Source organism: Stylophora pistillata, chromosome 1 (genome assembly GCF_964205215.1).
Source record: "Stylophora pistillata chromosome 1, jaStyPist1.2, whole genome shotgun sequence".
NCBI lineage: Eukaryota > Metazoa > Cnidaria > Anthozoa > Scleractinia > Pocilloporidae > Stylophora > Stylophora pistillata.
The window spans coordinates 55,259,275-55,284,112 of record NC_142519.1 but is presented as its reverse complement, the minus strand read 5'-3'; the positions used below and the strand labels follow the sequence as shown (position 1 = coordinate 55,284,112).

General features: G+C 41.2%; 1 protein-coding gene and 1 pseudogene across 4 annotated transcripts; both read left to right on the top strand.

Annotated features, from left to right (window-relative positions):
- Window positions 1-2,347: 2,347 nt before the first annotated feature.
- LOC148743187 (uncharacterized) lies at window positions 2,348-12,941 on the top strand. Of its 3 annotated transcripts, XR_016002575.1 has the most exons (4): window positions 2,348-3,066; window positions 4,583-4,722; window positions 5,349-5,578; window positions 12,373-12,941. XR_016002575.1 is itself a non-coding variant. In XM_088763493.1 (3 exons), exons 1-3 carry the CDS (start codon window positions 2,724-2,726, stop codon window positions 5,508-5,510), a joined length of 645 nt encoding a protein of 214 aa, XP_088619619.1. In that variant the 5' UTR covers window positions 2,348-2,723; the 3' UTR covers window positions 5,511-5,743. The 3 variants fall into 3 exon arrangements, 2 of the variants coding, with proteins under 2 accessions (XP_088619619.1, XP_088619628.1); XM_088763493.1 differs by lacking the exon at window positions 12,373-12,941 and having other exon boundaries at window positions 5,349-5,743; XM_088763502.1 differs by lacking the exon at window positions 12,373-12,941 and having other exon boundaries at window positions 4,583-4,709; window positions 5,349-5,410.
- A 99-nt stretch (window positions 12,942-13,040) lies between these two features.
- On the top strand, window positions 13,041-24,768 carry LOC148743186 (delta-1-pyrroline-5-carboxylate synthase-like; annotated as a pseudogene). The gene is made up of 9 exons (XR_015997042.1): window positions 13,041-13,259; window positions 13,992-14,182; window positions 15,366-15,380; window positions 17,130-17,351; window positions 18,072-18,231; window positions 21,559-21,737; window positions 22,115-22,289; window positions 22,907-23,002; window positions 24,383-24,768. The product of XR_015997042.1 is annotated as a delta-1-pyrroline-5-carboxylate synthase-like (transcript).
- The last annotated feature ends 70 nt before the right edge of the window (window positions 24,769-24,838 follow it).

Here is a 24,838-nt window from a genome sequence, read left to right as displayed (position 1 = left end):
CACAAATAATTAATTAGATTTATTTTAATTTTATTAAAGAATTCAAAATTCTCATCAGACTTTTTAATTACAGTTTGGATTGCACTTCGCATGGGATACTTTTCCCATTGGCGCAATCCCACTACGTCTTATTTAGAAGTTGTGTCCCTAGTCGTCGTCAATCACTTCTGAGTTGACCCCAAACCCTCCTTAGTTGTAGCTAAACTCTCCTGAGCTGTCGCCAAACATTTCTCATTTGTCGCAAAACTACGCTTAGTTGTCGCCAAAAGTTTCTTAGTTGTCGCCAAACTCTTCCTAGTTAACGCTTAACTGTCCTTAGTTTTTGCTCAACACTTTTAGTTCTAGCCAAATATATTTTAATTTACTTGTTGCCAAACTTTTCATGGTTGTCGCCTAACATTTCTTAGTTGTCGCTAAAATCAGTTAAGCTGTCGCCCAGCCCCCTTTAGTTGTCACCAACACTTCTTACTCAGTGTCGCCAAACATTCCTTGGCTGTTGCCAACCTTTCCTAGTTGTCGCTAAACATTTCTTAGATGTGGCCACATTAGCAATAGAAGAGTCGGCGGTAACAGAACACTTATGCGAAAATGATCTGGTATAAAGCCAACTCTATACTTTTATACCTGCTGATGGAAAATATTTTATGACTTCGGCTTTTCTACAAACTATATGCTTTTGAAATGGAAATGCGTGTGAATAGCATCAAAGCGTGACCGGCATTCTGAGAAAAACAGGAATACATCAATCTCGGAAAAAAAGGTAGTTGACTATCTAGCGTTTCGTTGTTTTTTCGAAGAAGTCATTTAATGATAGCTATTGTTTTCTGGTCATTAGACATTCGTATCAAGTCTCTCAGCCAATCAGCAATCTTGTCAGTCTGCTTATAGTGGTTTAGCATTTCAAACTCTTTCACACTTCACCTTAGAGGTTTGAGTCTTTGTTGGTGTGGTTCTTGATGAAAACTCGCAACAATGAGTGCACGTGGATGTGATTTGAAAAAAGCATTTAATTCTAAAATCATTAGTCCAAGGAACCTAGTAATTAAGAAAACTGAGCATGAAGTTTGTCGACGAGTTTTTTTTATTTTTTCTTTTGAGTGTTCTCTGGTATGACTTTATGATCAAACATATATCTCCTTTCTCAAAACGCTCTCTCACCTTGGACTGAGTTTTAACGAAGACTTATCGTAGTGGACGCAAGGTTTGAAATTGGGGAATATCACTTGGGGGATATCCTCGATTTTAATCCACCCATTAATTTTGGCGCGATTTTATTGGTTACTTTACGTCACGTGGTGCAAAATCACAGGGCAGTTATCACGCAATAACCCCCGTCCGTGTCGATATTTGTCCTCCGGTTTTTTCCGTGAAAAGGAAACATAATCAACACAAGAGTTTCAACTTTTCTGTTCTCCTATTTCCATGGAAGGAAACCAAACTGGTTTTTTTTTTGCTTGCTTGCGTCAATCACGCGCATTCGCCATAAGATCACCACTGGCTTTTTTACTGTGTTTACGCGCAGTTTAATTGCGATGTGAAAATTAATGGGAAGGTTATAAAATAAATAAACTTATTTACATCTCGTTGAATAATAATAGCGATCATTGTGGTGACTGCTTCTTTCTTCAAAGCGCACCGACATATGTAAATGATGTAGTGGTATATTGTCCTTCAGAATTATACTTCCCTTACTCTATGTACTGCACCAACTTATCTTTTAAAGGATTGAATCTTAAACAAAATTTTGCCCGTCATACACCAAGGTCAAGGAAGTTCACTGTACGATTGTACTATTCATAATGAAGCGTTGTGGTAATTGTTTGCCTCGTTAATTAAAGGAAGCTCCCATGTTTTTTTTTAAATAATTGTTTTGTACCGTTTTATGCTCGAAAATACGCTTGCAGTGTGCAGTATAATCAATGATCAAGAATATACCGGTAAAAGAAGATAGGCGTTTACTCATTCGTTATTAGAAATTATAAAGAATAATTATTTTGTGTTACCCTATTGAGAGCTGACGTAAGCAACCTTAGTTAAACGTAGGCTAACCCTAGTGCCCTGTTGGCCAACAGAAGAGCTAGTTAGGCTAATCTGAGTGCTCTGAGGCTAACCGGAGCACAAGTTTGGCTAATTGGAGCTGACAAGTAGGCTAACCTAAAAGTGTTAATAGTAGGTAACCTGATAGCTAACGATCGAATCCTGGCTCGAAGGTTAGGTTACATCCTCAATCTAGAGTGGTTGAATGTTACATTTATCATCCATTCGACATCCATGTACATGCCAAGAAGATCTACCTTTATTAATTTGTTGCCAGCCAATCATTCTGTTCTGGATCGAATACAATCTATGAGGGGCCGTAAGGGGGTTTCACGTGAAACGTGATCGGATTAATTTATTTTCTGTGATCCGTAATCTAAAAGTTTTAAAACTCGTGAACCGTGAATGATATGATCGTCGTGATACGTGAAACAGAGAAATAATTTTCCGATACCCGTGATAACAAACACGAAAACGACCTTTTTCCGTGAACGGCTACGAAGACCCCACAAAGGAACTCTCCAGGTGACCGCCGTGTCTGTTTTCTTCAGCTGTCGTGACCAAACAATAGGGTTTCGCATGACCCGTTGATCCAAAAATAAAGCTGATGCGGCCTTTGACACCAACGATCAGGTCTTCAGATCATTCATTGTCTGACGTCTTGTCTTCATTTCTCACGACCCACAATGTCGAAGAGCGAAGTCAGCGAAGAGCCGTTTCGTGTTTTAGAAGGGGTTGTCTACTTCGTTGATCCCAAATCTCCTGGATCTTTCAGTTTTCCTGGGGGAAAGGAAAGGACCAGAATTCCCCTGAAAAGAGAACATAATTCCCTTGATGCCCTGAAAAGGCAGATGGTTGAACACGCGGGCCTCAAGGCCGAAGCTGAGAAGCGGGGAATAGGGTCATCTATTGATCTTAAGCTGTGCAGACTAGCCAAAGGCGCAGAAGGCAGTAAAGCTTTCTCAATCAATATACAAGCGCAGTGGAACATGAAAAGGCCGCTTTTTGTCGATTCTGCAGTTTTACATGGTTAGTGTTTTCATTATGAAAATTTGATAAGAGATCATAATTTATGACACGTGTTACTTGAAAGTCACGTGTGTAAGGTATCTGATATCCATACTTTCGTGTTAATTGTTTTAATTCGCGTTAATTTCTTACATCTCTCAGGGCCTGTTTACATGGAGATAGGGTGACCCCCTTAGGAGGGTCACCCTTCTAGAAGGGGCAAAAGATAGCCCCCGTTTACATGCAAAGTCTTGTCCCCAGGGCTATCGCGATTATTGAATTTGGCACCGAGGGAGATAACTGCGCGGTCGCTAAGTACAAAGCAACTAAAATGGCGGACAAACGAAGTATTTTGGCGGTAAATTCAATTTTCCTTGCGCTTGCGGTTTTTCAGTGCTGTGGGTTCTTGCTGTCGTATCCCCTAATAGAAAAACGCCGACAAGAGCGAATGGCGCTACAGGTAGCCGCCCAGTACAATGTTGCAATGCGACGATTGAGGCATGTACAAAGGAGTGCCATTTTGTCGCCGAGGGAGAATTTGGCGGAATCATGGTCGCACAGAGCAGTGGCGAAGGACGCTTTTCGTTTTCCCTGTGAATTCTTTGATTTTTCACGTGGCAAGCCTTCTTCCATATCTTTCCGAGTCGAGCGGCTTTCTATGGTACTCTCGTCGACCACTAATTCATGATCATCTATGTCTTTTTTCGAAATGTCGACACTGTTGTCCTCCGACTGTTTCAAACTCTGTTCAAACAATTTGGCCACCACAGAACGGCGAAAATATTCCTCGGGCTTATACGTGCGCGAAGCCATTACAGAGTTTCGCGGCAATCTGACAGTAAACTGAACCCACAAAAGTTGACCCTTCTAGGAGGGTGACCCTACCTCAAGTGTTTACATGGCAAAAAGTTGGCCCTCGCAGGAGGGTTACCCCACCAAGCAGATAGGGTGACCCTACCTCTCATGTAAACCAAGCCGGAAAATACAATAGGCAAGGGTTACCCTTCTAAGAGGGTGCCCCTTTTAGAAGGGTCACCCGATCTCCATGTAAACAGGCCCTTACAATACTAGAAGTCTAGAAAAGTTTTATTCAGTCCCCCCTACATATTTTATTTGAAGTTTGCTTAAGAATCGAAAATTATCTCAGAAATTATACAGGAAGTGAGTAATTGATGAGAGCCGTGATTTCGGTTAGGGTCGTTAGAGGCGATATTCAACACACCTCCTGAGATATTTCTTGATGATCCTTGATCGCTCGCTTTGCAAAAAGGGCGTGTTGACAATAATGAGAAGACCTGAGAATAGGAACAACCTAGGAAGACTACGAAGAGAATATTCGGACAGATTTTTTTTCTCGATTAAACGCAACTTAAATTTAATTTTTATGGACTACGAAAGAGACTGGAGTGGGGTTTGAAACTGCCAAGAAAAAATGACACCAATATAAATGTCAAAGTAGATAGACAAAAGATAAAAAGGACGTAGTCAAAAGATTATTATTTGATTAATTAATTTTATTGTCATTATTTTCTTTCAGTCAATGTTCTTAAAAAGGAAATCGTCTTTTCGAAAGATTCCCCGGTGATAAATATCACAGTTGCTGGTGGCGAAGAACAGCAAAAGAGCAAAGTCAGCAAACGAAAGCCAAGAGGTGGAAGGAAAAGGTCAGCTTCAAAGGTAGAGGACGACCACCTTGTAAAGCGCCTAAAACAGGGCGAAAGTGTTGAGCGAAATGAACGACAGACCAAGATGTTGGATGATCTAAATTTGGCTATGTGCGACTAAAAGAAATCGTTAAGAATTTTTGTTATTGTTAACAGCCATGATTTTTCCTAAAATTTTATCATTTTATTACTATAATGGAGACGATGATGATAACGATGATCATTTAAATCGTCTTTAATGTATTTAGTGAATTAGCCTTTCAATGTGTTTGTAGCTCTGGCAAGTATGTTCAATAGCACAGCGGTCAATGAATTTACTATAACGGGTGTGGTCGTTGCCAGAAGTTAAAGATTGTACCAACGGACAGGACTCCGTAGAGTAAAGCTCGATACTTTAAAAAAAGTACGTAAAATGTTGAGCATTATCCTTCAAGCTTGTCTGCAGAAACATTTCTATTAAAAGCTTCGGAAGTTTTACTTTGAAGTATCACCATCAATTTTACTTTAAAAGAAAACCACTGGAGAAGACCATCCAGAGAACTTCTGTATTGTCAAAGAATAAAGCAGGTGTTTAAAATTCATTGTTTTCTTTAAAAAGTAAAGATGACTGGAGGTCATATTTTTGTTGCTGCCTTACAGAACACTTTAATACAGCTTGTCAAAACCGTCGAAACGAGGAAGATAATGCCAAGAAACAATGCAACAATAGCTGGAATGAAAAGAAATATGGAAGCCATCCTGAAGAAGAGTGGAAGCCGCGGAGGAGATCAAGAAAGTCAAAGGGATGGAAGTGTAATGTGAAACGTTGGTTCACCTAAAGGAATATCAGCGGGAAATGACAGTGATCGTGATTTAGAGTTAGACAACATGTAAGAGTCTTTCACATTATTTGTAAGATTGTGATATTATACTAACCAATCTGTCACCATCAGCCTAAGTAAAACATTTCTTTTACTTTTTTTTGTTAAAGATCCTCTGATCTATTTACTTCTCGAAGTATCTTAAGGTCTTTTGCAAAACGGCGTATTTAGTTGTTGTTATGTTACACACTCAAATCAACCAGATTAATGAAACACAAGGTTATATTTATTTCCAAAACTTTGAGCACGTGCGTTTTCTCTCTCTTTCCCGACACCCTTTTGGGTTCATGAACTCGACAAAACATGTCACGCACTCTACACACTCCCCCGCCGAAAATGAAAGTGTTCTTCTAAATATTACAAAACTATTTATCAGGGTTCTCTGCAGCTACTGTAACTGTTGTTTGATATTGTCTCCTTCAGCACCTTGTGTGCTTTTGATTTTCTTTTTTTTTTTTAATGTTTGAGTCTTATAAGAGGCTCCTCTCAAGCCCTCGAGTAGTAGACAGGTTGGAAACAGCATGGCCACACCCAGAAATACAGGGGTGTTCCCGGAGGAATAGCTGTGATAGCTGGAGCTTGAATGGCGTTAACGCGTGAACTGCTGAATCCTGGCTCAGCCGACTGGTACTGTGGGTTTCCCAGGGAGTTGTAAGTTAAGATCTGCGGCGGTCTCCTTTGGCGCTGCGGCCGAGTCCACATGTCCTGCTCAGCAATATCCTCTCCCTCTGATCCGTCATTGTCAGCACTTCCTTCATTTGCAAGTTGTATTTCGCTGGATGGCCCATTGGTGCCCTCAGTAGTCGCAAAATCCTCAATTGACTCTGAAGGCAAATCGCGTCCTGGAGACACTGAGTTTGAAGTTCTTACCTCAGTAGGTATTTCCTCTACAAGGTCCACACTACCGAAATCATCATCATCTTTCCCCGAATTCTGTAGGTCATTTCCCGAAACAGACAAAAGTCGTTTCTCTACTGCTGGTTTTGGGGGTCGTGTACCAAATCCCAGATTTGGGGCATCTGCTTCCAAAGCGTCACAAGGCAGTAGTAAATTCCGGTGAAGTACTCTTGCGCGGCCACCTCCACTCTCGGGCTTCACTTTGTAGACTGGGCTTTGAGCCCCCATTCGTTTAACCACAACGTGGATAGCGCACTCCCAATGGGATCGTAATTTTCCGGGGCCACCGCGCTCTGTTAAATTTCTAACTAGCACCCGATCGCCTGGCTGAAGAACGACACCTGAGACTCTCTTGTTGTAATATTGCTTGCCGCGCTCGGCAGTCTTCTTTGCATTCTGTTGAGCTATCCGGTATGCCTCCTTCATATCATGCTGCCAGTTTTGGACGTAAGTGTTATAATCTCCCTCTGCACTCTCTTGATTCAAATTGAAAATCAGGTCGATGGGCAGGCGGGGTGTTCTTCCAAACAACAAGTAATACGGAGCGTATCCTGTCGCCTCATGCTTCGTGCAATTGTACGCGTGGATCATCTTGTTGAGTGATTCATCCCACTTTCGTTTCTTCAAATCTGGGAGTGTTCGCAGCATAGACAATAGCGTGCGGTTCATCCTCTCCACTTGCCCATTCCCTTGAGGGTGGTAGGGGCTGGTGCGAGACTTGGAAACGCCAGACAACTTATGTAGTTGATGGAAGAGATTGTTCTCAAATTCTCCTCCTTGATCACTGTGTATACGGGCTGGGAATCCGAATCGTGGTACAAAGTCATTGTAAATCTTTTCAGCCACCGTTCGTGCTGTCTTGTTTCGGGTTGGGTAGGCCTGTGCAAACCTTGTGAAGTGATCTACTATCAGCAAAATGTATTCAAATCCCCGTTGGCTTTTCTCCAAATGAAGAAAGTCTATAGACACCATCTCAAAAGGGGCAGTTGTCGTAATGCTCTCCATTGGTGCTCTAGGGGAGGTTTGGGGCTTCTTTTGCTGGATGCAGTGACACTTGTTGGCGATGAAATACTCGATTTCCTCTTGCATGTAAGGCCAATAGAACCTAGATCTCGCTAAGTCCACCACTCGATCTGCACCCAGATGACCCATTTCAATGTGAAGCTCTTGGTAAACCAACTGTTTAAACTTTGTGGGTAATACTAGCTGCAATCGACTCTTAGTTTGGCGCCACAGAATCCCGTCCGCTGATATATGGAGTTTATTCCATGCTCTCAAGTAGCAAGATGTTGTACGAGTCTCATTTTTCCGCTCTCCTCCTGGTGGGGGATATCCCCGTTTCTTGTAGGCCAGGATTCGTGAGATGTCGGGGTCTTCCCGTTGAGCCCTTAATATTTCTTCTAAAGTAAGTTGGCGAAAAACCAAATCTGTGACGCCCGGTTCTGCGTGAGCAATGCCAACTCTTGCTGAAACTGCTGCCACCCAGGGTGTGGCGTCTGTTTCCTGATGTATCACTGCTTGACTTGTTGCACAAATTGCGTCCTTTTCCATTTCTGCAATACAGGTTTCCATGTATGCACTGAAATCTAGCGGTAGGCGGGATAGTACATCCGCATCAATGTTAGATTTGCCAGGCCGATACTTGATGTTAAAATTAAAATCTGCCAGTTCTGCCACCCACCGGTGCCCTACTGCAGACAACTTAGCGGACGACAGAATGTAAGTTAGTGGATTGTTGTCGGTGTAAACAGTGAAGAAGGTGGAGTAGTACAAGTAATCACGGAACTTCTCAGTTACTGCCCATTTGAGGGCAAGGAACTCCAGTTTTCCCGCGTGCATGTGGTAATTTTTCTCTGCTGGAGTTAGTGTCCTAGAGGCATAACCTAGAACTCTGAGCTCCCCGTCCTGTTCTTGATACAATACAGCTCCAAGTCCCTCTTGTGAGGCGTCTGTGTGAAGTACAAATGGCTTCGTAAAGTCGGGAAATGCCATCACTGGAGGAGAAGTTAGTCGGTCGACCAGCATGTCAAGCCGCTTCTGATGTTCCTCTGTCCATGTTACCTTATGATTATTAGCCAATAGATCAGGGCCAGCCATTAGATCGTACAGGGGCTTAGCTATGCGTGAGAAATCCTGGATGTATTGCCTGTAGTAACTCAGGAACCCCAGCAGTTTACGCACATCACCCACTGTTGCTGGTTTTTGTTTCGCCAAGTTGTGTACGGCGGCCGTGTCCTCTGGGTCTAGAGAGTAGCCATCGCCAGAAACAACCCGCCCCAAATATCTAACTTGTCGTTGGAAGAGCTTGCACTTTGATGGCTTTAACTTTATCCCATGTTCCTGCAGTCGACGCAGGACTTGTTGGACATCCTGAACGTGTTGCTCAAAGGTTGTACTATACACCAAGACATCATCCAGGTAGGGGATACAGATGTTGTCACGTAAGCCATCTAGACATTCATTCATGCACCTTTGGAATGCCGCCGGTGCATTCATTAGCCCGAACGGTATTCTATTCCATTGATACAATCCCCAGGGGGTCACGAATGCAGTCAGGGGGCGGCTTTCTTCTGTCATAAAGCCTTGGTGGTAGGCCTTCCCTTGGTCCAGAACTGTAAACCATCTGTTGCCGCCTAGGCCATTTAAGATATCCTGTATACGGGGAATCGGCTGTCGTTCTGGATATGTTTTCTTGTTCAATTCTCGATAATCAATACAAAGTCGCAGACTTCCATCCTTTTTGCGAACACAGACCATGGGTGAGGAGTAAGCCGAACGGGACTTGCAGATCCAATTTCGATTAATCAAGTCTTCTAAGTACTCTTTCACTTCCCCATAGAGTGGCTTGGGGATGGAGATATAGTTCTTCTGTACTGGCTCATTGTCCTTTAACTGGATATCCAGCACCAATTTCTCCACGCAGCCAACATCATCGTCGTTTCTTGCAAAGGCTCCAGCTTCTTGCCGTAGCATTTCGTGGACGATCAATTGTTCATTGTCTTCTAGCTGACTCAAGTCAACTGGTGGCTCCCATCCATCTTGTTCCTGACCAGGATGCGAGGTAGCTTCAGGGTAAGAATCCTCGTCTCCTCGAGAGTACGAGTCGGGAGTGTTTGGAATTGGTAGAACTGACTTTACCAGGTGTATCCGGCCCAATTCTGTTCTGCGCTTTAACAAGATGTTTCTGTCTGTATTGTTTTGGACCACGACGGCCACGTGACTAGAGGTTCCCGGGGTTATTTTAGTAAGTTCCTCGCCCAATTCCAGTCCGTCTGGGAGCTCGCTGTCTTCCTTGGGCTCAAATATTACTGGCATCCCCTCTGGAACTGGTCCGAGGTGAGTTTGACACTTAACTGTCGTTGCCTCTCCTTTTGGCAGCATAACATCTCTCTTTCCGACTTTAACAGCTGCAGTACCGGTATCCTGTGTTCTTGACTGGATCAGATTGATCAGGGTACCTATGCGAGTATGATGAATTGAAGGGAATGACTGCTGAATGATGTTACTTGCCGCTTGGTGGTTTCCACCATATTGAGCGAGGATTTCTTCTATAACATTGAAGCCAATGATTGGGTACTCTTGTTCCTTTTGTCCCACCAGTACTGGAACTGTCAGCTCATGAGCAGTTGTATCGTCCCCAGCCAACTTAAACCCGATCTCAATCCAACCGTCAAATGGAATGTTTGTCCCATTCATCGCTTCCAGATTCAGCTCTTCTCCTGCTCCCAACAACTCTTCAACATTTCTTAACACCTCCTGCGGTAAGTGAGTTTGTTGCCACTTCCTTGACACAACACAAACCTGGGAACCTGTATCCCATAATGCCTCCACTTCCTTTCCCTGCATTAGGCATTTTACCACGCACCTCCGTCCCACGATTTTTGTCAGTCCGAGCTGCTGCCTTGGCGTCAGGTGGCAGGGAAACGTCGTGTTCAAATCATGGCCATCATCTCCGGCTGCTTTCTGTTTCTCAAGTTCCTGTATAGCCATGCAAACTGGTTTATGCACAGCTCTGTATTTTACTTGACATTCTTTTGAATAATATCTATTGGTCTTACAGGCTCCGCCGCGGTTAAGTGATACATGGTCTGTGCTTTGTTTTCCACACTGCACGTAACGGGACTGGTTTTCTTGCCTGGTCACACCCTGTCCCATGGACGTGACCTCTGGCCGTTTCCCTGGAATTCTGCTGGAGAGCGTCGGCTGAATTGGGCATTACACTCGCGTACATAATGGCCACTCGCCCCACACCTGAAGCAATGGTTGCACGGCCATCCATTCCCACTTTGTTGGCAGGTCCTACACCGTGGGGGTTGTCTCATAGGCTGTTGTGTGAGGGGGGTTTGAACCCGGAGTGGGGCCCGAACTCTCTCTTTGACTGCGGCCACCTCTGCCTTGAGCTCCCTTAGTTCTTTCATGAGACCTTCCTCCACCCCATTATTCTTTGTCTCCTGCTTGTCCCCTCCCTTTTGAACAGTATTTACCTTGGGGGTTAGCTGTGAACCGAATTTCTGTGATCGCTCCAGTTCGTCACTGAAACACACATTTAATTTCTCGAATAGTTCTTCATCGCTTATAAATTTCTTTTCCAAGTAGGGCTTCATTTCGATCTTGATATTCTCATTTTGCAGGCCAAGGGAAAAACTATGGACAAACATGCCATGTACTAAGGTAGGATCATATTTCAGGTCCGAGTCAGTTTCTTGAGATGCAAACAAGATCTTCTGTTTCAAATCGAGAAGGCGGATCAAGAATTCTTGAGGTTTTTCCTTTGGCTGTTGGACAGTTGAGCTCAACTGATGATATAGTTCGGTTGCTGTTCTCTCCTGATAATGGGAACGCATAATTCTCCTCAATTTGGCCAGTGTTAAATCTACCTTACCCTCCAAATAGCTTCTTAGGCTTAACGCCGGATTTATCGCTTTTATCACAGCCTCTTTGATTTCATCCTCTGTATAGTCGTTCTTTAACCCATTCTCAATTTGATGTACTAGCGAGGAAAAACTCAAACGATCCTTTTGCGACGCGTCGTCAATCTGGCCCGAAATCTTGAAGTCGCGTTTGAATTTTGAAATTGACACCGCGGGATTTTGCTCTATTTTGACGGTCGCCTTACTATTTTCAGAAGCTTTCGGCGGTTCCGTTTTCTGTTCCGGTACAAATTTTCCCTGCATACTTAGAGATGACGACAACACTTTGAGCTTCTCATTATCTAATTCTTCCGTTTCGAGGTATTTATTTAGAGCTCGGATAAAAACCAACCTTCCCTTGCTCTCAGGCGGTACAGTAATGTTCAGCCCACTACAAACTTCTTTAAGCCTTTCCTCGCTCAAGGAACACAACGCGGCCTGAATTTCGATCTGCAGACTCTCGGTGTCCATCATACTTCCAAGAAATAATCTTTCGTACTCACCAATAGTGCAATCAGCCGTTCACAAAAGAAATGCGACACTCTACGTCAAGATCAGTCCGCCGTCGACAGCAATCGACCACAACCAACTCGCGCTCGACGAATCAATCAAGCGTGCCAATTACTTTGTCCTTCACAACCCAAGGCAGTTCTTCGTCGATGATAAGCCTCTTCGGTCCAGTCCTGGCAGGGTCGCCAATGTTACACACTCAAATCAACCAGATTAATGAAACACAAGGTTATATTTATTTCCAAAACTTTGAGCACGTGCGTTTTCTCTCTCTTTCCCGACACCCTTTTGGGTTCATGAACTCGACAAAACATGTCACGCACTCTACAGTTACACCGATAGTCACAAGACAAGATGAATCCACATTTATAATATCAGTTCTAATTGCTAACTTTCAAGATTGAATGATAATATCAGTTATTAGAACTTTTAAGACTTCAGTAGTCAAGTGGATCGTGTATTTTTTATACTACCTTGCATTTACAGATTTCAAGACAATTGCCCTAAGGCAGCGGCGTCTGCAAACGAGTTTGGAGACGTGGCACAGTGTGACAGTGACAGAGAGATTGAAGAATTCAACGAGAGACTGAAATCTTAAGCGACTGCCTGTCTGCTGCAGAACAAAGCTGTGAAACCGAATCTGACATTACCAATCACGACACAATCACGAGTTGAGCGCTTTCTGAAATACATTAAAACGACTGTCAACAATATTATATATATAGGGTCAGGCGACAAGTCTTTCTCATGTGTAAGTTTATTTTCCGTGAACCGTGAAACTCGAAAATTAATTATCGTGTTTCGTGATTTGCGTTTTTTAATTGTCGTGAACTGTGCGCGCGACCCCCCCTTACGGCCCCTCATCTATTGATCAAGTAAAGTATACAAGCTCAGAGCTTCTGCGTGCAGCTTGCATGGGTATTAATAGGGTCAGGTCCTGCCAGGGGGTTCCCTGTGTTGCTTGTCTGAATTTAAAAAGCTACGGTGTCATTATTTTGTCTATATTTCTCCACCTTGTTGTTGTTGTTGGAATTTTGGTGAACAAGATCTTAATTTTTTCAGACTTTCATATATTATGCTATCACTACTTTTTTGGCCATATCCCTTGTAGGAATTTACCCTGGCTGGGCCTCTATGGGGCCAGCAAGGGAAAGAAGGCAAAAAGGGAAGGGTTGCTATTGTAGCTTAAGGCATTTTGAAATACTTTATTTTAATGTGATACATTTATATAGAAATGGATTGGAAATGCTAGACAAAAGGAAAAGATAAGTTCTGGAGTACAAGCAGCTCCAAAGCCAATTAAGATTCCAACGGGTTCTGGTGACGTGGCTCACACTCCTACAACATGTTCTGTTCAGAGTATTTCAAGTCAGGTGAGAGGCCTGATAATGTTTTCAAACAAAGAACAAATTATTTACATGCATTGTAACTATTATAGACCATTGCTAAAATAATTATAGGGTAACATTAGAGGCATTACAATCCTGGGGGATGGGTTTGCAAATCCCCCCCCTCCTCCCCCATTTCAAAGAATTTTTCAGCATTTGTCAGGCAAAATGCTTAGAATTCAGGCAACAGTAGAATCAATTTTAAGGCAGTTCTGCATCAGTTTAATGCTAACACATTAGGAAATTGTGTAATTTTTTCAGGCATGGAGGTCACAGTCCCCCCCTCCAAGTGCAAGGGTGCCTGTACGTCTATGGGTATCATTAATAAACCTCTACCAGTGAATTATTTCTAAGAAATGAATATTGTAGCTTTCTCTCCTAACTTTGTCTGCTGGATGTTAGTTTTATTTTGGTGCCAGAATACCAGATTTAAATCAATAATGGACAGTGGTTTTGTCAAATGTTTCTAAACCCCAGGAGGGGTACTTGCAAGGGTGGGGGTCCAACAGAGCTCTATATTGTAACCCAAAAGGGTTTTCATCCTCAGCTTCTTTTAACCTTTGACAACATAATAGAGTGGTTGATTAATTTATTTTCAATTTAAGTTAGATCTTTGATTGCTGAGGAAACTGAAAATCATGCAGTGACACTATAATAATCAAACTAATTCAATTGATATTCTGTGGAAATGAAAACTTTAATTTTTTTTTTTGCTAGATGAGTGCAAGAAATTGTCTTTGCCTCAAAAGAACAAAGAAGCTGCCAAGAAGTGGCATGACATGACATCTGCAGAAAAAGATGAGTTCAAAGGAAAAGCAGAAAGTTTAAAGGCCCCAGATGTTTCAGAGCTTAGTGAGGCTCAAAAATCTAAGTTGATATCAGCTCACAGGAAAAATCTTCTAAGTGAGGTAAAGATTTCAATCACTTTACGAAATAATCTCTGAGTCAACTTCCAATTAGGCAGCATAAACCATGAAAATTCAGAATAATTTAAAACTTTATTAAAAGTGGATGAATAATTTCTAATTGTTGTTAGTATAATTTCAGAGCTGAGCAAAGAGTTTCCAACAATCTGATTGGTCGAGCGGTTCCTTATATGACGCTATATAAACCGCTCTGCATGGTTTATATAAAATGTTAAAATAAAATGTTAGTAAATGTTACTAAAATGTTATGATTTTAGAATTTTCTCCGTTGTTCAGCTCTGAAATTATACTTAAACAATTATTCACCTCAGGTTCGGTGAATATTGTGGAATAATCCCCTCTACTTCGTCTTGGGGATTATTTGATGATATTCACCTCTCCTTCGGCGAATAATTCTTAATTATACTCTGTGGTAATTAATGGAACAATTTTATTATTGGATATTATAGCAATTGGGAAATGGGGAGCATAGGATGAAAGGCTGTGCCCTTTCCCCTGGCTTAGTGGTAAAATGTCACTGTCTCTGGAGGGGTTGGGTGAGGGGGAAAGACAGCGTAAAAAATTTCTAGATACACTCATCCGTTGCTGTAGTTTCATTCAAGTTTTCTTGGGCTGTACATCTCTGTTTTGTTTTTAGTGCATGGGACAGTATGCATGCACCTATCGTTCCACTTGATACCTCATGTATAAGTTATTCTTCATAATTACTCAGACTTGTTTGTTCTTCATTATGCTCAAATTGCAAAAAGAGGCAGTGTGCACCACCCATCCACTTGATCCCAGTTGCATACATGTAACTTATTCTTCTAAGATTCTCCATGTACTGGAGGACTTGTTGGTAGCCACATAATGAAGTGGAACTGAAAATGATTGGACAGGGTCGTCAGAAAGCTGATGAGTAAGCTATTTCTACATTATTGTGGAATTGCCATGCCAAAGGAACCAAAGAAATTGTCCAATTGTATGAACAGAGTAGCCAAAAAACATGAAACTCATCATCATAGACAACCTAAATAAAATTTTGTTGAACAGTTCAACTTAAAACAAAGTTTTATGTAGAATTTAGCTCAGTGAGAATGTAGTTAAACGCTAGACAATTGACTTTTCTTACTAACACTGTCACTGTCTCCTTCTCTTACATGCACTTTTCTCACGACTTGATAAGATGGCCTGGGCACCGGTAAGTAACATTTTCAATCACAAATCCCTAATTCAGTTACTTAGCACCATTTAGAGAGGTTAGTTGGCACAAGAAGTTGTAGTCAGTGAAGACAAAAATTTAATGTTGAAACTTTACCATCTGTTTCCGGGTTATTATCAATTCCAAGAACCCTAAAAAATATGTATTAATTTTAGCAGTTTCCTTAAACTTGAGAGGCCCAATTGAAGTATAGCATGTACATGTTTATTTTATTGTCAAACTTTGAGAACATTACCTTTAATTTGTGGATCAGCGAGTGAAATGTTTAAATTATGCTCTGGCATATTGGAGATTGACCTAGTATTTTAGCTTGCCATGCATTTTTTGGCATTAGTACATAGCTGCATTGTGGCATTTTTAGCTTTTAACCATTAATCCTAAGATCTGATTGCTAATTCTCCCCTCTAGCTGCTACACATTTCCTTGTAAATTAGTTACAAGAATTTGGTGTTAGATCACAATCACAAATTCTACTTGATAAGTTTTGAGTATTCTCTTTACCTGTTAGCTGGATATTATTGAATATTATTGGGGGAAGTTACATGTTGATCACTTCTTGGAGTTCTTTAGGGTCCACCAATTCTAAGCACAATTTATCACAATTTATCTTTAGTTTCCTTGGTGACTCTGTCTTGGTCTGAATTAATCTCACTCATAGGATTGTTTGCTGTTCCTGTCAATATGTCTATGTTTATGTTGATTCCAAAGCCTTGTTGCATGCTCATTGTAAACAGTCATACAAAATACACTCTTTACGAGCTGTTCTTCTAGTGAAAAAACTTTGAAATTTTGTTACAGAAATCAGCCTAGTAGTGAAAATCTTGTTTATAATCTTAGTCAATGGACTTTTAGAAGAGATTGACAGATATCTTGTCCTTACAATATCAGTAAGCAAATTCTCCACACTGTTCACCAGTGCGGTACTGACTAGGAGAGTTTGTTGAATGATCAGTAGCTTCTGCAGTTGGTGATCATTTGCTTTATTCTCAGTACTGTAATGTTTGATTCAGCCGTCATATTGTAAGAAGAATTAGATGCTTGTCACCCGCAGGGTTAACCAGCATTCAGTGTTCATCAGATCGTAGGAGCTGCAGACATTACTTATCAGTCAGAGAGTTTTTAGCTTGATGTGACGCTATAAACTCTCAAATTCTCAACATCTATTTATCGGTAATCAAACGACATTGGATGCAATTTGGAATGAAAAAAACGCGTGGAAAACTTTTTACTGATAAAAACAAATTGTGCACTTTTTTGATCCAGCAAATAGCCACTGACAAAATTGAGAGCAATCACTGTATCCTCAACATGACAGATACAAATCTGCAGGTGTTCTAAGCATGTAGGAATCTAATTCATCCTCGGGGTAAAAACCTGACGAGGGTTTCTTTGTTTCATGAGGTATTGTTTTGCTGTACGCTATAGTTTATAATGTTTTGTTGTCTTTGTTTTACGTCACTTGTGAGCTTCACAGGTTTTTACATCGAGGATGAGCCGGGAATCTTAGCTGTAGATAAAATTTTAGACCAATTTTCAATTGTGTGCTGAAATTAATACGGAATTGCTGTGGGGTTTTGCTTAACTTTCCTCGGTGACTTCCTGATGTTACTGTAAATGAATGAATGAATGTATGAACTATTAAGCTTCAACGTAAATGTGAATTTCATAATAACGTGACTGTTATTCCACTGTTCTTAAAGAAGATTCGATTCTCATTGTTTTCATCAGGTGATAAGTTTAAAGGAGAATGATAGTTTATCTTCCTTGCTAACAGTGGAACTGAAGTCAGATTTGCTGTTGATATTATCAGGTGTACAAGGCATTAACAGCGGCCCTCCCGACTTGCCTGAGTCTCGCCTTCTAGACACATTTAGGCCAGCGGACGTCAGTAATATTAAATTCGGAGAAAAGTCACGTGTTGGCAGGGGAGGCATGGAGTCTAAAGTGAAGGTTTGTACTTCCAATAGTCTCAAACAAGTTTGCAAAGAGTATGAAGGGGGAACTTTAGAAAATTGACCGTCCATGAGCGAGGATTGTTAGAGCACCGGATACTCTTAAGGCGAGGTCAGGTAAATTTTATTGGAACGCAGCATTGAAATTCCCATTCGCAAGCAACGAGTTGTCATTCAAAAACATGGTGAAACAGCAGTCTTTTTGATTCAATACAATCACAAAAAAGTACAAACGAGAAAGATACTGAATCTTGAGGTAAACTTCAAGGCAGACAGACAGATACTGAAATTTATATGTAGCCAAATCCTTTCAATTTTGGACTACCCGTACACAGTTACATTATTCTCTGAGTACATTTTAGTTACCGTATGGCCTATAGTGCCGTTTTGAAAATTATCTGTAGTTTAAAACTCTCTGTTTTCAGTGGAGAATTCTTTCGGATAAGTGTGGACGCAAGGCAGAACGATGACAGAAAGTCACAGCACGGTGGGAACGGGACTTTATGCTAAATTTAGTACGAGTCATAAATCGTGTTATGATTCCTTTACAAAGGCAAGTTTGCGTTTGAATCTTTGGGAAAAAGAGATCGAAACAGTTTCGCATGGCGTGTCTTCTGCGATTTGCTCTCAGAGAAAAAGGCTTACAAAATAACGATGAATTTAAGTTCAACTCTCGTAACTTAACCGTTTTAATTTTACCTTCTTTATGACTGTTCAGGCTGCAGCCTGGGCACTAAAGAGCGCTACGAGTGTAGTTATAGCCAATGGTACAGGAAGTGATTACGTCATTCGTCAAGTTCTGAATAGCCGAAAAGTTGGAGCATTCTTCACTATGGTCGACGAACCAGGGCCATCTGTAGAGAATCAGGCTGCGGCAGGTACGTCAGATTGTACCTTGTCCATGTCATCGTCATGTTGTAGTTTACCTTATAGTGATTGGTTGGAAACTTAAGGCAGCAGGCCAATCGGAGAGCGCTTTATATTAGATCGAGACTTGATTGCGATACTTTTATGTTTAGAATTCTCAAACTCTAATGGCTATCTGATACAGAGTTGATCTCGACCTTAACTTAAATATTAAGAAACGCTGGAGGGACAGGATCCTGAAATCAAACAATTAAAGAGGAGATTGGGATGTCCACATAGGGTTCTGTGAAATTATTGATTTTAGTTGCCAGATTGGGGGCAGTTTTTGTAAAAATGCCATATCAGCGTTTTCATTCAGTGTGCATCCTAAACTAGATACCGAGTGTTTTTAGTGATTACAGTGTCTGGTTAAGCCTTTCAGTAACTTCCCCCATTCCCCCCTCCCTCCTGAAAATTTGTGGTAACTCGCGCGTGATGATATTCCAAGTGGTCCAGGTTGATCCTGTGACTGTAAATTTGCACCTTCTCGGGATATACTAGTTTTATAGAATTGCTTACTGTAATTCTGCTTTCCTTTTTTTCTGCGTAAATGTGTTTTTAGGTTTCTCTTATTAAATCGCTTTTTTCATAGCTCGATCTAGCGGAAAATGCACGGAATAGTTGTCGACGAGATGTTTGACCAAAATAACCCAGAATTCCCTTTGGTTGAGGGGTAGTGTTCGGCTTTTGCCACCATCTCTTATTGCCTCGGCCTAGGTTTAGAGCACGACTTCAAGCTGAGTCTTCTCGCGCCTCATGTATCATTTCAACATTCAAACGTCACGCGCAGTAATGCAGTTTAAATGATGCGCCTTTGTTTTTCTTTTACGTGTTTTGTCTAGCGGGTCAGAATCATTTACAAATTAGCCGACCTTCTTATCGAACGCAAGGATCAAATTCTAGATGCAAACTTCAAAGATCTGGACTATGCTCGGTTTGAGAGACACTTAAGTGCCCTTATGATGGACAGATTACTTTTGACACCGTCCGTCCAAACTTGAAAACCTTTCTCAGGGACTGAGACAGATTGCGAATTCCTCGCACAACACCTTGGGTCGTGTGCTAAAACGAACCAAAATCGCTTATGGTTGAAAGCTGAAACAACAAACTGTTCCAATTGGAGTGCTTCTTGTGATTTTTGGATCTTGCCCAGCTGCTTTAGTGCAGGTACAGCTGTAGTGGGTTTAAATGTTTCTCATCCTATTCCTTACAAAGTATTGTAAGATTTAGAAGTTGACTTACCTGGTGTTTAGATATGAAAAGTATTTGTTCGTTCGTTCGTTCGTTCGTTCGTTTTGTTTTGTTTTGTTTTTTCTTTTTTTGTGTGTTCCTGTTGACTTCTTCTTGATCCAAAGTAATCTGAAAACATAAAAATCCTGCTTTTATAAAACCAGGGATTTTGAGCCTTACCCATAAAAAACGAAAGGGATTTTTTCCCTCTGGTTTTGTTTGTTCATGTATTTGTCTCTTCATAAGCTGGAATTTTTTTCTCCAAGGTGGCCTGTTTAGCCATCAGCACAGGCAACGGTTTGCTTCTGAATGGTGGTAAAGAAGCTTATCACAGCAACAGATGTCTTCACAGTCTTGTTGCAGAGGCTTTGTCCATGTACGTTCCCCCCTCCCCCTCCCCCAAGCTGTTAGTTTGGTAAGTTTTGTGACGGTGCTTAGGCTGATCAGCTGACACTAATCCAACATCCTTGTTGTTTTTTTCGCCTCAACAGACGTCAGTAAATGTTTACAATTTTTACTGTCATTTGTAGAGAGAGTCAAATAATTTCGTGATAGTAAACCGGCAGCAGTAACTTTTTCTGAAGGATTAAAACATTAAACGGGCCCTTATAAACTTTTCATACATCAATTTTCTGCTCTCAATTTAAACTTTCTATTGACTAACATTGACTGACCTCCTCGCAGCCATTGACTTTGATTCAGAGTTTTACTGCCTTGCAATTCACTTCGCACACTGAATGTGGACTAATTAGGTTTCAGTATGTCTTCGATGCTCTCAGTAATTACTCAGGGATGAACTTCGCAATTCTTTTGCTTTCCAAAACATGAATAAGCAAAGTGGGTACCCTGTTCCAGAAGTTCTCTCAGACCGCTTTTCGATTGGGTATCGTAAAACAAAACTCAAGTAATCACAAGGAGCCAATGACGGCTCAAATAAAAAAAAGCAAACGTTTGAGCGACCATCTCGCCTCTGGTTGTAGTTTTGGATCCGATTGGTCGAGGAAGTGGTACGAGTTTTCTGGACCAATGACGAGGCGCAGTAAATTAAACCAAGATGAAGACAATTCCGAATTTCTTTTCACACTCAAGTGGAAATTTCTCTAATAAATGAAGCGCGATGGTACGAAGAGCGTTGAATTGGGAAAGTTTGGCGTCTACCCTTCCCAAACCTCCTCTCCCTTCTCACCGGCGATCATTTCTCGTAGAAGCCGTGCCACAGATCTGTGATCGAACTCTGTGAGCCGATCACACCCGTGTCAGTCCTGTAGTCTTTATATACTGACTGTGTACATGTTATTCTTACTGTTAGGTCAGCACTCGAGAAGAGGTAAATCATCTTAATCAGTTGGGTAAATACGTGGATGTAATCATCCTTCGAGGCTCCAGTGAGATGATTGAGCGCATTCAGACAGAGCAAAGAAATTCCTGTTCTTGGCATGCTTAAGGAATTTGCCACGTGTATGTCGACAAAGATGCAGATCTTGAAATGGCCACAAAGATTGGTGAGCATTATATAACTCATTATTATACCTCATGCTTGGTGAAAAAGCGTTTCATTGCCGATTCTACTTGATTTTTAATTGGAAGTAGTAATAACCCACGGTTGCATTCGTTGTGCTTAACTTCGCTCGGTGATTGGTCCAAAAAACTTGCAGCATTCTTCTAACCAATTATTCTTGATTCGGGTGCGATTAACGCGACAAGAACCCGCATTCTGCAATCTTCAGCGATAACTTCCTCGATACTACTTGTGGTGTTTGTGTGGGGATCAACTTTACCACATGGATTTACTTTACTTCAAGGATCGTGAAATACGAAAATTTTGGCTTTTTTTCCCAAAAACCATTTGATAACTCTCGCTATTCAACTAGATGTTTAAACGCGCAGAACGTATTCGGCCCAGCAAAGCTGAAAATGTTGGTCATCAACGAATATTTAACGAAATCTCATGGGTAATATCCTTAAACCAAACCGTTCTTCAATGGCTTTCCGTTTTGGCTTAATGATTGCCGAGACAAACATTTCGTTGTGGGTGATCATGCTCGTACGGTACATCTGTTAAACTTGATTTTTTGGCATCGATCGTCTGTATTTTGGTTGCAGTATACTCTATTCTTCCTTTGTAATAATGGATTCCAAATGTGACTACCTTGCAGCTTGCAATGCTATGGAGACTCTTTTAGTCCTCAGGGATCTTATTAGGTCACCATTTCTGGAACACATGCTGAAAGCTCTCAGGGAAAAAGGAGTAAGTTATGAATTTTTGTGTTATTCTGCGCAATTGAATTTATTTGGTCTTTGTTTTTGTTTTTTTTTTTTTCATCGCTCTATGCGTTTAAGCGTCAAAATCACGAAATTTGACAAAACTATGAAAACACAGCTTTGAGTGAAATTGAAGTGCGAAGCTGTTTTATTATTGTTATTATCATTTTTTTGTTTATTTTTTTTTCAATCAGTACGCTTTTTTTGTTCGTCGCTAACCTACGTAAGTTCGCTAATTACTCATGCTGGACAAAATGTGCGTCCTTATTAGGACCACCAACTCACCAACTGACCCCGTTCGCTAATTTTGTTCTTATTTCTCGTATTAATTTTATTTGTTTGTTTAATTGATTTTCTTTTGAGGTGATAGTTCACGCCGGACTCAAGTTGGTCAAGACTTCACCGGCTCTGGCCAAGACTACGAAGAAAGAACACAGCGAGTTAGAGTGTGCAGTGGAAGTAGTCAGGACTACAGAGGAAGCCATTGATCGCATCCATCAATTTGGAAGCTCTCACGCTGTCATTATCACTGATAATGGTAAGAATATCTTACTTAATCTCTTCGTAATCAGGGTTCTTCTCAGCTCTGTTTTGATCGCAATGATTTCGCGGAGCTATGACAGTGTGATGAAGATTATATCAGTGTTTTTGGTAATTCAAGTGATATTTAAGAGCTATTCACCGAGTGAGGGTGGCTATGCAGCGAGGTGAATATCCACCGCTAGCTACATGTAAAAAACATTAGTCTTTCAATGTTAACGCCACGCGCTATTTTAATTTGCCGCATATGTTGACTAAGCATTTGCTAAAGTTTTCATTATAACAATTCAACGTCCGTTTGTTTCCAGTATGGGGCATTTCTTTCAATGATTGTAAGGTCCGTTTTTAGAGGTCATTTCTGTTGGCCATCATCTCTACACTGTGATGTTTCGTATGTTTGTTTGTTTGTTTGTTTGTTTGTTTGTTTGTAGAATCCTTAAAGCGAACGTAAGCTGCGCAACGCAGAAAAATATAGACAGCTTACTTATGTTTTCCAAGTTTCTATGTTATACTACATATTGCTCAGTTCACAAATTTGTAAGCCGCGCAAGATGCATTTATGGTTTGCGTTGTACCGATTACTAAAAGCCCCTTATCAAAATATTTTATTTTTAGAGGGGACTGCTAATCACTTTCTAAAAGCTGTGGATAGTGCGTGTGTCTTCCATAACACAAGCACTAGATTTTCCGATGGGTATACCTTTGACCTGGGTAAGTATGAAACAGTGTGCTTAGCTATTACAGGAACACAATTGCCGTTAATTAGGTAAAATAAAAGATTCAGTTCGTGGAGCGCAAAATTGATTAGTAACCCGATGGGAGGAGAAATTTGCTTCGGTTCCGGTAACAAGGGTTCTAGTTATGGAGTGTGAAGGGTTAAAAGATTATCCCGAAGGGAAATAAAAATCTTGTCGAGTTTTCGGGAGGCTTGAGGCAAAAAAAATGTAACCTGCGACGATCCTTAATTGGTAAAAAGGGATACTTTTGCTCATAGATATCAGAGGTCCGGGAAACAGGTTGCAGGCGCGCAACTACGGCAGTTATGGGATTGGATTTCTTATTTTGACACCGTAATGATGATGACATCCTCCATTCCCAGTGTTCTTCGTGTAGCGTGGCACCTTTCGTATTCTTTTTATGTAATCATTTGGAATTTAGAAGCTTGTAAACCTTTAACTTCCATCATTGACTCGGGGCCCGTTTCTCGAAGGTACAGTGCAATTAACGGGCCGGTAAAGCTGTTCTGTTTTTGCGGCTACTGTTTCCTATAGGAGGAATATGTTGTTATTCAATGTGGGGTTTCAGAAGATTTGTAAATTGTGCAATAAAACTATCAGCTAAAGGAACAAAATGTACAGGTTAGAGTACCAGAACCTGCGAATCTATTCTCTAAATTTTGATTGTAAAATATGGCTTCGGGCCTGTTCAGTTAATGGGACTTTCGGAAAACGGGCCCCAGAATTTCTCCTTAGGGAATTATTTATTGATCCAATACCAAATTCTCCGAACTAGTTTCAATCTATTTGTATGGCTGCCTGTGAGGAGAATTGCTAATGATATCTTGGGAGTGAACGGGCTAATCTAATTAAATACGCATAGGTAGGATTTTTTAAAGGCGGTGGGAAGAGGGATAGGGACGCTGTCACGAATTTCCGCGCTCTTATGTGAAATGGCTCATACTGCATATTTACGCGTTTGCATTCAAGCGGGGAGAATGACGAACAAGTGGAGTATCTAGCCACGGAAAACATATAATGCCATGACGATTCTTTGGATTTAGGCAGTTTTCCAAAAGTGATTCTGAAGATTTGAATGTTGTTGACCTGAAAAGGTCGTTTTACAAAGGGAGGGGAAATTATGCGCGCATCGGGACTCCTACCTTCCAGGTACACCCGTGAGTCCATTAGAACCTTGAAACCCCGGTATAGCTCCAGTGCTTTGCCCGTTTTTCTACCTGTTGATTATCGTGGGTCTTCTTGCCCTGCGTAGGAGCATAGTGTGTCGCGGAACTTGCTATAGGTAGCGGAGATGGGAATTCATCGAGTCCTTCAAAGGTACAGGATACTAAATAAACATCATTATTTTATTTAGCTGCTAAAGTAGGTATCAGCACAGGTCGTATCCATGCCCGGGGTCCTGTGGGTGTGGAAGGATTACTGACCGCTAGATGAGTAATGACTGGCCAGGGACACACAGTGGATGACTTTGCTGATGGAGGCCTGCTCAAATATCTTCACGAGACCCTCCCGATTGAAGACACTCCTCAGGATTCTGTTGACGAAGAAATGACTTCGGATAATGGCGACAGCGAAGTAATACAGAAATGATTACGTAATGCTAAACGTGTGCTTCAGTTTGCGCACAGCACTCGTTATACGAGTCAATGTTATGCTTTTGATGAGCGTATGTTTTGAAACGTCCCGCCCAAGAACGTATTATTATGTTGAATTAATTTAACTATTGCTCTCATGCTTGTATCTCAGTTATCCGTTTTTGTTGTCCAACTACAATTCATAGAGGACAAATAACGCCAAAGACGAGTACAAA

Coding starts and splice junctions, on each gene's coding strand:
- LOC148743187 (XM_088763493.1), top strand. CDS start 2,724: ATGTCGAAGAGCGAAGTCAGCGAAGAGCCGTTTCGTGTTTTAGAAGGG. Junction 3,067..4,582: donor CGATTCTGCAGTTTTACATG/GTTAGTGTTTTC, acceptor ATTTTCTTTCAG/TCAATGTTCTTAAAAAGGAA. Junction 4,723..5,348: donor GGAAAAGGTCAGCTTCAAAG/GTAGAGGACGAC, acceptor GCTGCCTTACAG/AACACTTTAATACAGCTTGT.